Below are 12,364 nucleotides of genomic sequence, written 5' to 3'. Positions count from 1 at the left end.
GGATAAACATGAATTTATAAGTAAAATATGCTAAACTTCCCTATTTCAAGAAAAATAAACTAAACTTCCCAAAAAGTTCAACAAACTTATGAGAGGAGCCATATAGATAGAGGAGGAATATCACAATTAGCATGAGCAGAAGCAAAATCGACATAGTCAAGCACAGTGCAGCTTAATTTAAGGAGCCATATAGATAGAAGAGGAATATTTTTTTTTTTAAATAAAGATAGAAGAGGAATGTAACAATTAGCAATGTGAACAGAAGCAAAATCTACACAGTCAACCATAATGCAGCTTAATTTAACCCTCGTAGCAAATCATTCAGCTAGGCAGAAGACAACACCTCATCCTAGGTCCATATAGCAAATGTTTTTCTATTTTTCTAATTTAAGACAAATTACAGCTAATTTGCTCGCTAAGAAGCAGCATAACAAGAGAAATCAACAAAAGAACAATTTTCAAGGGTAAATCAGAGAGAAGTTTCAGAACAGACTAAATCTCATGAAAGCACAAATTTAAGGGAAAAAAATGCACTTACCGTTTCCGCAGATTATCCAACTTCAAACTTTCATAAACAGCATGCAGAGAATCTAAACTCTTTATCAATAATTCCGAGTAAAAGGAATCTTCTATACTTTCTGAACCATCTATGTTCGAACTAGGTGAAGCCTGGAGGTCAAGTGATTTTCCAGAAGATCTTGCAGCAGTGGAGCTGAGCCCAACATAGTCCTTGTGAAATTTGCTGTTAAGAAGAAACTCCCAAGAAGACGCCTGAGCCGGCTCTGAGAGCTCTTTAGAAATTACATTAGACTTGCTGCACATCTGCTTAATAATGCTACAAAAAGCATCCCACTCTGAATCAACCATAGAATTAGCCTCTGATAAATAGACAGAATTACTGTCTCCCCAGAGAAGAACAAGGAAATGATTATAAAGATCAGAAGACAGCCCCTCAGCCATTGCTGTTATGCAATCATTCGCCAATAAAGATGAAGGACTTCTTCGTAATACACAGCGCAATAACTGGAAATGTAAGAAAGAAAAGAGTCAATAGCGACTATAAACAAATAGACCAGAAACATTATTTGACTATAAACTTTCAGTCACCAGCTACGAAGAATTCTAATTCGGTGATTTTTTTGGCATGTAAACTACTATACCAAGAAATCGACTAAGAAGAAAGCAATAAATGAGAACCAAGAAAGTCCTAGAGCACTTAAACCCCACGTACCTGCCCATTGTTTACTATCACATTGATTCGCCCCCCAACAATATCAGATAGTCCTATGATCTTCAACTCGTGTGCACCTGATGTTGTTTCCGAGAAATCCAAATTTTGAGAAACAAGACCTCTACCCAAGTAAGAAGGCAACATATATCTGCAGAGACATTGTTTCCCTGACTATAATTGCACCATGTGTAAGTTATATATACCTCTGGCAGAGGAAAAAAGAACTGAGATAAAGACATCCAAACTTTATAAGAAAGCATCAAGTTCCAGATATGAAAGAAACCGAAAAAAAAAAAGATGCTCAAACAGGAAAATTATCAAACAATTGAACATTAATATAGAAATATTTAGTGAAGTATGAAGAATAGCTTTCTATGTGAGAATTGCAGCAACAAAACATCTTCCTTATGATATAACTAATGAGATCCATCACAGATAAACACTCAAGAAACTACATGAAATAAAAGAACAACGACTCATTCCAAACAACAATGAGTAATACATGAATCCTCTCTCCAAAAAGCTCTCACCATGTGGCACATATATATTTTTCGTTTTCTACTCAGCAATTCTCATGACTAGGAAATAATAGAGTAATAAATGTTCAAATAAGCACTATAACAAACTAAAACGGAAAATAGGGGCTCCTTATGCTAGAGATAGTTACGAAATCCATAAAGAACAAACAGTATGGAAATAACTACTTTAGTACAAAAGAGGTATACAATTGAAAATGTCAATAACTCAATGTCAGAAACTCAACACTATTGTCTAGGAAAATATGGATGTTATCTGGGATGAGAATGCTTTAAGAGAATTGCAACATGCAATAAAAACCATAACTTATCAGATTTGAAGAGAACTTAGAAAGGAATAATCAGAAGCAGATAAATTAAAATAAGCCACTTATCCATCCAGCTTACATAAAGAAGAAGGGCATTTTCTTGAGACAAAATGATGATGTCCGAATATGGCAGCAGGCCCGCTTTCATTCTGAATATTGGAGACACACATGCTACTGCATCATTAAACAGATCAACCAGAATGGAAACTTTAAACAGATAATTGAACATTACTCCACCTTGGGTGCGTCACAATTACAGAGGCAGCAGCAATTGCAGGCAAGCTCCAGCCCATGCCTGGTCTGATATCAAAGATGATCTCATTATTGATTTCAAAGGTTTGAAGCGTTACTGACAGTAACTTCTTTTCTTCTTGGAGCAAAAAACAAATAACAGGAGCTCCATCATCATCAGTTGCCAGAAAAACCTGAAATCATTTCAACGAACTAAAGTGAAAAGAACTTAATTTTTTTTTATTTTGAAAAGAATTAATATTGAACTAAAAGAAAAGTTTAGAAAAGACACAATCCAGTTTTGAAAACTATACGTTCAAATGGTTAACTAAGCCATGATGTCAAGATAAATTCAATCCAGGTGGCATTGGGTGAGTGATGCCAATCACTGAAAGCAAAATATCATTATGACTGTTGTGGATAAAATGAAAAAAAAATATGGTGGAAAGGGGAAGAAGGAGAGAGGGAGATGAGTAACTATAAAGACCACTCTCTACTTTTTGCTGGCTAACTTAGCACCATGTATTGAGACGATTTTTACTCGGTATTTTTACCTTATTGTAAATAGAACATTATATGAAAGCTATTTTTTTAATTTTAAGTTGCATACTCGAGCGTTAGACTTGGAAAGAGTGCTTCAAAGTTTTAAGAAAATCTTAATTTGGAATAAACTTTCTAATAAAGAAATACTTTGTATTATTTCAAAAGAAAAAAATAAAGAAATATTTTATAATTATTACAATTTTATATTTTTAAGTTATTTACATTTCGTTGGGTACTAAAATATTTTAGTTCTGTTAGGTAGATTTTAAATACTCTAGCAATAAAAATCTTTTAGATTTACTCTTTTATAATTTTCCTTCTTTGTTTCAAGTAATGTCTATGTAAAGGCTAGTAGCTATCAACAAATGAGAAGACAATAATGAATTAAGAATTTCTTTGTTAGAGTTATATTCCTATGATCTCTCTTTGTTTTTGTTTTTGTTTTTATTTCAAAATAAAAAATCTCTCTTTGTTTTTGTTCTTCTGGTGTTATTCTAGCTAACCTATCCTGCTCATTTTGCTTCTCCGTATTTTCTTCATCTCGGTTCCTTATTTCCTCTGACCTATCTATATTTTTCTTTTTCTCACCTAAATTTCTTCTATTTCTATATTATCCTCAAAACAAGATAGTTTAGCCGCTACTTGTCCTGTATCAAATTATTCTTCTATAGTACAAAAAAAAGTTGTTCCCAAAAGATTCCAACATATCCAAACCTTTCTTTTTTCCCTTGAAATTTCCAAAACCTTTAAAACTCTCTATTTTCTTTCATAGAAAGGAAAATATATTAGATGATGAAAGATGAGATGTGGCCTATTGGAGAATAAGCCATCTGGACCTCTAAAGAGAGAAAAAGGAACATGCAAGAAAACAAAGAAAACCAAAATGTTGCTGCAAATTCCACAACTCCCTCTAAAACATAGAAGAGGAAACCCCCCCCCCCCCCCCCAACAAATACTGTGTACAAAACCCAAAGAAAAGCTAACCACACAACCCTATACCAAATAACATTTGAAAGAATAAGAATGGTGGTTAAAAACCTTGTGTCTCTCTCCTACTAATGATACAAAGGCCAGAAAAAAATAGCCTCTCTCAGAATAATAGAATGCTCTTTAGTCTTTCAGAAATCACATAAAGATGAATCAATGAAATCTGCAAGTTTGGGGCTCAAACCCAAACCTGCCAATAAGATGAAAAAGTTTAGTCCAAAACCTTCCAAGCCACCTAACAATGAAAAAAACAGATAAAAAACACATCACAGGAAAAAGTATTTTCCGGTCTACATACTCAAAGCAAATCATTGATATTAATTCTCCTGACCGTTCTCCAATAAAAACTCTCACCTTTGAGGGGGCTATCACTTTCCAGAATAAGAAGGGAAGAATAACATTATTGTTACTGCAGCTGATTATTGTTACTGCAGCTGTGGATGAGGCAACCAAAAAAAAAATTTCCAGTCCTAGGATCTTGAAGAATCAACAGAACAAATTCTAGAATCATGATAAGAAGAGGGAATAAAAGAATCCAACAAACAGTTCAAAGAAACCAAATCAAGTGTTTCCTGATCGGTAAGATTACTAAGAAGGTAGAGATCACAATTTACATGATTATCAGGAAAGAACAAAAAATAATGAACAGAAGAACTATATTCAAATTGATACAGTAAAAGAGAGGAACAACAGATTCAAGTAATTATCCTTGGTCCAGTGGTCTTCCAAAAGATAGAACAAGAACCATCCCCTGTGGCTCCACCCCAACCGCCAGAAGCAGACTTCTTCCTCTTTATGACCCATAGTTTCTCAATGTTCATCTATCTATATTTTCTTTCTCTAAAATTAGCTATTCGAATATACTGCTTAGTTTATCTTTTATTTTCTTTTGTTTCCCAGTGGTTTCACCCTTCAGAGAAGGAAGATGATGAAAATTATGGATTTTCAGGAAAACTATAAATTTTTTGGAGATATTTATGGGGAAAACAAGGATGAATTTTTAGTGGTTTTTCATTACTTCCTTTACCCCGTCAAAAGTATTCTTTTGCTCACGTATATTTACTTTATTCTTTAAATCTCCTATGTAAAACATGCATAAAGTACAAGGAAAAAATTATCTCATAAAAAAAATACAAGGAATGAGTTGAATAATCCCAAAGGAGCAAAGTATAAATAATTTTTGTAACTATTGAAACAAACAAAAAAAATATTTAAAAGAAATTGAATTAGTGAGAACGATGATTAATTTGTAAATGGAAAAAAATTGGGATTTAAAAATATTGCTGAGTTGGTAGCCACCAGCCTCTACCACCACCTCATTTCAGAGGAAGCCAACAAGAGGTTTGTGTTGCAAACCATATGCAAAAGCTCCAATGAAGTTAAAACCTGCCATGTCCATTATTTGATTGGACACTATATCTAGATATTATCACTGAATGAAGTTCCCCCATGCAAACTACTTACTCAATTCCAAAGGCAAAATTCTCCACAAAAGGTAGAAAATATATGCAGCAAACAAAGGAACTAAAATGTAACAGATAGGACAAAGTTGCAGCCAAAAATCAGACAAGTTTCTGGACAAAATTCTCCACTGCATAGAACAAAACAGACTAGACCAAGAAATATCAGATACATACGAAACCAGACAGCAATTAGGATAAATTAAACCTTGAAAGACTCAAAAATCATCCACCCTCATGAATGATTGTATTGCTACCATGGCATCATGTTAGTATCCAAGTTTCCCTAAGGGACCTCGACATTAGTAACGCATACGTCATGTATGATCAACCAACTAAAAGAACAAATGGGAGAAAGACAAACCACTGCATGGCAAAGAAAAAACAAATCAGATTAGCACCTTAGAAGCAGAATTCCGGGCACCTTTCCCCTGCCATATTCTACGGAAAGAGACCTGTTTTTGTAAGACACCAGCAGGAATTACTTTAGCCAAACTGCCATCTATTACTTCAGTGTTAGAATTAATTACTTCAGCAACCCACACTGAATGCTGCATTTTTCCTGCATGCGAGGTGGATGTTAGGTGGGAAAGGAAAATTCATGAAAAGCAACTTCAGTGTCCTAAGAAATAATATTAGAAACCTTGGTTATATGATGCCAATAGAGGAATTCTATCACTAGTCCAAATTGTTCTTTCGTCAAAGTCCTTCATTATCTTCAGCTTTCCTCTTTCTTCAATATAAGTCAACTGAAAAGTTCAAGTCATATAAATTATGCAGCTTATCAAAAAAATGTTAAAATACGCAACATGCATAGCTATTAAAATATAAGGAGATTAACAAAATATAAATCTATAAATGTATGTATTTATGTAAATACCTGCAGTTCTTCCAGTGGATCCTTTAGAATCAAATGTGAGGATGCTGAAGCTGTATCTTCGTTCATAATGTGATCATAGGGATGGAAAGAGCTGGAAATCTGTTGTGAACTAAACCTATTCTCTTTTCTAGGACGGGAAATGTCCCGTGCACCTAACATAGGATTTGAAAATGAAAAGGGTACATGTGGCATCGGATTAACATCAGCTACCTGCTGGAGTAGTAATCCAAATGGTAGAGGCCATATTGATGTTACTGTTTGAGGAAGTGGTATGGACACTAGGTCACCTGTCACCCAAAAGATCATGAGGAAGGAACATTGCCTGGTCTCACATTGCTTTGGACCAAAAAAATTAACAGAACAAATTCAACATTTTCATAGTAGTCTATCTTGCCCGAAAACCAATTGCATGCATTGACATAAGATGCAAACAAGTCCTACAAAAACTGCTTAATTTAACACTCAACTTCCTAAATATATATCATTTCAAGCCCTCTTTTAGCACAAGAGAAAATTAAAGAAAAGATCTGTTCTTAGTGCAGACCACCCAGGTGAATCAAATGGTTTATTTATAAAAGAAGAAATGTAATTGAAAGAATGATCCTATGTCCAAAACAGCAACCCAACATCTTTTAAAAGCAGCTAAAGAAACCCCCAAAAAATAAAAACATGCTCTTCACCAAAGAAAAGCAAAAAAACATCCCTCTGGAGGGGCTGAAATCAATCTTTAGAAACTCTTCCATTTCTCTCCAATTACAAAAGCAAAAACCGAACATAGAGAGACTCGGGATAATTAGATGGTGAAGGCAGGCATGCCAGGATCAGAGGATAACTAGTATCACTTAAGATACAAGATCTGATTTTTAACCAAATAAATTTGAAGCCCTAAGGAAAATTAAACACGTGTTAACAAGTAAATGAGTCTTCATGGAGTAAATTCAAGTCAGCTTACCTGATACACTATAGATTGTTAAACAACCAGCTAATAGGACACAAAGAAAAGCATCTGGAGAGTCACCCAGCCGACACCAGGATGCCTAAATTACCGCCATAAAAAGGAGAAAAAATCAAGAAGAATCCAATTGTGTCAAGATTGAGCAAAAGTCAACAATATGAAACAAAGACATTTGATATAATAAAACAAAGAACTCCTTTGCTTCATAAAAATACTTCTTTTATATATAAAAGGACAAAAAAATGTCACTAATGCATTAATGAGAACCAAGTGCACTGATGATCTCGTCAAATAGGATATCCACTTCCTTGATGAATAACATCTAGACACTAGTACAAAAATATGCCATACATACACACAGATACACATATACAAATGTGATGTACCATAATGACTGCAGCAGGTAAGGTGAATCTCTTGAACACACGCGATCCGATTGACCATATTATCCTATGGCAACAACATAAGCAACCAAAACCATTAGTTACTCAAAAATGAACAACATTTCACGTAATCACTATTGCCAGTGCATTAGAACATGATTTGAGTTATCATCCTGGCAATTGAATAGTAAGACTCGATAGATAAAATTTGGAATATTACTTCAATGGTTTCTGAAAATTCAATTTCCATACTGCAATGAAATTTTCATCACTCCTCATCACTAATTATGGATTTCCAAACATAGACTAAATTACTTTTTTAGTATAAATAAGATCACATTTCTCGTAACTGATAAACTACTAAGCCATTCAATGTAAATAAACTAAACAAGAAGATAAATAGTCGAAACTCAATTTCCATTTCCTATATTCTGCCGAAGCACCAGGGATCACAATACGACGTCGCGTAAAATAGCAAAATTCTTACCGGTTGCCTCGAATAAAAAGCTCGTGGTCGCTGCGGTCGGTTGGCGAGGAGCCCCATGCGTCGCGGACTTCCGAACTGTCGCGTTCACTGGCGATTTCGGGGTCGAATAAGAAGTAATCATACTTATCAGGGAGATTATCGAGCGGTTTCCCGTCGAGAGCTTCGGCAATTAAGCCAAATGGCTTGAACTCGCCTAGAACTGTAAGTTGCCTAACTCCGACGGACATGCTTTCCCGGCGATCGGCGCTTAAAGCGAGGATATTTTACTCAGTAGAGTAATTTAGCGAGGGAGGAGGAGAGTGAAGTGAGTGTTTTTTTTTTTTTTTTTTTTTTTTTTTTTTTGGTTTCTCTCCCGCTCTTTTTCCCGTATTTTAAGCAAAGTAGAAGATAGAACCCTAGAGCTAACTTAATGCGTAGGCCCATTGGGCGAGTTACCTAAAATAATAATTCTGGGCTACTAATATGGTGGGTCCAATTTTATCAACTAAATAATTCAGGAATTAGTTGTTCATCTCCGAAAATTGGAAGGGGCGGAGTTAGTTTAAACCTCTATATTATCTGTATATTATATTAATTAGTTTTATCTAAATTAATCTTTAAAAAACTTGACTAAAATTTTTATGCAAATTTAAAAATATAATTTAAAAAACTTCAACTATTATAAAATTATATCTAATAAAAAAATAAATTTAAAAATAATAATATAATTTTTACTCGATAAAACTTCAAAACTTATTGTTTTTGCATTATAGAAACTCAACTTTAACTATTTTTACTTTCAGTCTCTTCTTGCCTCACGTTGTCTTTCCATCGTTCACTTTTCATAATTTATAAGTTGTTATAATAAAAAATAAATAAAGTAGAAAATCTGGAATAGAATAAAAAGTAGATAAAAATATATTATTTATTGAAATAAGAATTTATACACATTAAAGTTGCACGCATTCTTTGAGAATTTGAACCTGTGCATTTATAATAGAGAGGTTTATGAATATAATTACTTGAAAAATTTAAAAAATAATAATAAAATAGATAGAAAATAAAATAAAATGAATAGTTAATCAAATTTTTTGGCACGACGGTTCTTTTTTAGTTTTACTGATCGAATATGTTGTTACTTTTATTTTTCTTGTACATAAAAAAAAATAATTCACACCTAACTAACTAAAAATGACATTATTGTACTTAAATTCCCTTAATCCAACCTCTCTAACACTATTTTGCTGCTAGAATACGAATTGAAATAAAATTCATTCATTACATTGGAACTAGAGTTTGAATTTCTAAACCTTGTTTGACCAAAACTTGCTAAATATATTTGTTATTATAATAAATATAAATTATATAAATATAATACTTATACATATAATTATAATTACATTATTTGATATAATTGATATAAATTACTATACATTGTCAATAAATATATTTTAAATTTTCATCAACGTAAACAATATTTATGTTGACATAATAATGAACAGCGGTTTCAGAATGTCCATATTTGCTCAACTAATTCAACGAAATTAGTAACGATATATAGATAGTTTATACGCGTATACAGTTATATAAATATACCGTCAACATACAGAAAATAATATGGCAACTTCAGAACAAAACTTCAGTTCGGATTTATATATTATATAGGTACGTATCTACTCGTATATAATTATGTAATGTATGACGTCAACATATGGAAAATAATCTACAGCTTCATGGATAAAAGTTCTAATTAAAATGCCATCTTCTACCACACTTGATCGAAGTCCCTCATTCTTCTCCTTTTTTTTCCCTCTTCTCCCACGAAAGTATGATGATACACACACTAGCGAATATATATCTCGCAAACGTTGTAGTAAACAAACACACACCACTGGATAGAGTACAACATATTTTAAGCCATCCATTATATTATAAAGATCACAAAGGCTACGTACATATATATAACGAAGCCGAACATATAAAGAACACAGTTGTTCGACTACATTAACGAAGCTACTGCTAGACCAAACTCCAACTGCCTCAGAAAACCTACATGCAAACGTGCACATAAAGTGCCCCTTAAAACTAACCCTTACAAGCCAACAAGGGAAGAAAAAGGACGACCGTCTTTATTACTAATTTTTATTAGACATTAGTAGTACATAGACTAATTTAGCTTGTGGTTCTGAACTTGGATTCGTCAATGGGGATTCCCTCCCTCTCCGCTCGCTCACCGCCGGACTCCTCCGTGCTGCTCAGCCCTCCTTTGCGTCCCATCTCCTGGTACCCTTCTGTTCCAAGCTGCTCTTTCCTCGTCTGCCCTCCCCTACTCCTCCCTATTTACCATTTCACGTTATCATCGTCAAACAAAGATAGGGTGTATATATATATATGTATATACGTTCATATAATATTTATGAATATATATGTATACCTTCAGCTAAGTGCTCCTGGGCTTCTAGGCTTTTTCCTCCAGTACCACCAGGCACCACCGTCTCTCCACGTCTAGCCCTCTCGTCCATCTCCTGCCTTGAAGCCATTTTCTCCTCTCTCTCTCTATTCGATCGCTAGGAAGCTAATAAGCACTTACGGGAAAGCTCACGACCAAAGAGCTATTACTTAAGAATCTCCCAAACGCTTGGATACCGAGCGACTCGTGTCACAAACAACGATCCTGTTGGTGGCAACGACCCGCCGGAGCTGGCAATTTATGGAGACGACCGAAACGTTAGGATATCAGGGTCGGAAGGACGCGTGTCGAGTTGACGTGGCGATTGGAGACGAAGAGGTTGAGTTACACGTAACTTACGGAGTCAAAACAGAATGACACGTGTCGTAGGAAAGACGTTATAGGTGTTGAACCAGGTGACACGTTTCCTGGAATTTTGTTCGTGAAATTTTGTCTTTCTTCAATCTTGTTTCTTATGTAAATTTATACATTAATTATTTTACTTTTCTCTTGTTTATCCTCAAATTAACGAGAGAGAAGAAAATACAATAATAATGGATATACCCCCAGCCGCATTGTATTATTTTATAAATACACTAAATAATTTTTTAAAAAAATTATTAATTTTCGGAGGAAAAATTTACTGGATTCCGCATTAACCGAGACCCGGCCCGAATAAACAGCAAAAAGTTGAATGGTGCTTGGTCTGGCCCAACCAAACTTGCACTTTTATCAAAAGTAAACTTCTTGTTACTCTTAAAAATGTTACAATTTTAATTAAAAAATAAATTACTCTTGTCTTATAATATATTTTATTAAAATTTATTTCAATTTAATTATTAATATTATTGAATTTATAAATTCAAATAAAACATTAAAGGTTTTAAGTACTATAACACTGTGTCATGCACGATACCCAAGTATGTAATAATTTGTGAACTACAATATCTTTATTCAATTTTAAAAAATACGTTATTTTTATATAATGTATCAAATTTTAGGATACAAAATGTAAATTAGATATGTATGTGTGTGTGTATAACTCAAGTATTGAAATAAAAGCCTTTAATCAATGCCCGCTTTTACCAAATAAATAGATGTGAGTCTTTTTGGGAGTTTTTAAAATTAACATTTCGAGGGACATTGGCCAAATTAGTTTTTCTTTCGTTCGTCACGTGCATGAGATAATCAAGAATCGTAACGTTTAACAAAACCATATATATTAAAAACGTATTTGACATTTGAAGTGAGTGATGTATTTTATTATATTTTTCTAGAAAGTAAGAGTTTGAATACCCTATAATATGTGCTCCTAGTTTAAAAAAACAAAACCATATACTAAAATTAAAAACGTTACCAGTCAATTTTGTTCCAGAAAAAATCATATCTCCATACCTTTAATAGTATAAAAAATTGAATTAGTAAACCAGCGATACCAACTACATATACTGCCGACTTTCTGTGACTTTGACCAAGTTTGTTTGCAAAAAAATGCATACGTGTCCATAAATAATAATTTTTAAAGTAAGATCCATGAATAATAAATGAGTTCATATTTTAAGAAATATTTGGGATAATGTTGAATAGGTAATACAACGAACAACTACAAATTTATTTTTTATTTAAAAAAAAAAGAAAAAGAAAATGTAATTACTTGTTTTATCTTTTTGATTATAATTAACGACAGCTAATTAATTAGTAATAAAAAGATTAGTTATAAAGACGGTTGATATGCATATGTATATATGTATAGACACAGATGAAAACTCCAAACAGAAAACGTCAACAAAATCATGCCAAGTAAAACTAAAATGTTAATTAATAATGTCACGATTACTTTTTTTTTATGTGGACAAAATCAGAGCGCACCCATTAAAAACAGCAGGCAAACTATCTGCATATGCTAATAGCCGCTAATTCGCTCGCCGGTGGGTT

At 33.4% G+C, this 12,364-nt stretch overlaps 2 protein-coding genes across 2 annotated transcripts in view; both read right to left on the bottom strand.

The window, feature by feature from the left end:
- The window catches only part of EMB2771 (E3 ubiquitin ligase), a 39,813-nt gene extending 31,443 nt beyond the window's left edge, over positions 1–8,370 (bottom strand). The window contains exons 1-10 of the mRNA XM_088213421.1: positions 8,002–8,370; positions 7,518–7,581; positions 7,129–7,213; positions 6,177–6,463; positions 5,940–6,045; positions 5,698–5,858; positions 2,313–2,500; positions 2,155–2,224; positions 1,232–1,402; positions 539–1,023 (exon numbers count right to left, since the gene is read on the bottom strand). Of these exons, the coding sequence (XP_088069547.1) occupies positions 539–1,023; positions 1,232–1,402; positions 2,155–2,224; positions 2,313–2,500; positions 5,698–5,858; positions 5,940–6,045; positions 6,177–6,463; positions 7,129–7,213; positions 7,518–7,581; positions 8,002–8,228 (1,844 nt within the window). The 5' untranslated portion in view covers positions 8,229–8,370. The remainder of the gene's footprint in view (positions 1–538; positions 1,024–1,231; positions 1,403–2,154; positions 2,225–2,312; positions 2,501–5,697; positions 5,859–5,939; positions 6,046–6,176; positions 6,464–7,128; positions 7,214–7,517; positions 7,582–8,001) is intronic.
- Positions 8,371–9,888: 1,518 nt separating this feature from the next.
- On the bottom strand, positions 9,889–10,702 carry GEA6 (Stress induced protein). Its single transcript, XM_022048499.2, has 2 exons — positions 10,415–10,702; positions 9,889–10,316 (listed from the first exon to the last, which is right to left on the bottom strand). Exons 1-2 carry the CDS (start codon positions 10,518–10,520, stop codon positions 10,153–10,155), a joined length of 270 nt encoding a protein of 89 aa, XP_021904191.1. The 5' UTR covers positions 10,521–10,702; the 3' UTR covers positions 9,889–10,152.
- Positions 10,703–12,364: the final 1,662 nt, after the last annotated feature.

Source organism: Carica papaya, chromosome 2, assembly GCF_054855325.1.
Source record: "Carica papaya isolate Zhongbai chromosome 2, ASM5485532v1, whole genome shotgun sequence".
In the NCBI taxonomy this organism is placed as follows: Eukaryota; Viridiplantae; Streptophyta; class Magnoliopsida; order Brassicales; family Caricaceae; genus Carica; species Carica papaya.
The sequence above is the reverse complement of the archived record's forward strand: the minus strand, read 5'-3'. Positions and strand labels throughout refer to the sequence as shown.

What these genes read in the sequence shown, in the direction of transcription:
- GEA6 (XM_022048499.2), bottom strand. Translation starts at nt 10,520, where the DNA reads ATGGCTTCAAGGCAGGAGATGGACGAGAGGGCTAGACGTGGAGAGACG. An exon ending in CCAGGAGCACTTAGCTGAAG is followed by an intron (nt 10,317 to 10,414) that starts GTATACATATAT and finishes AATGGTAAATAG; the next exon opens with GGAGGAGTAGGGGAGGGCAG.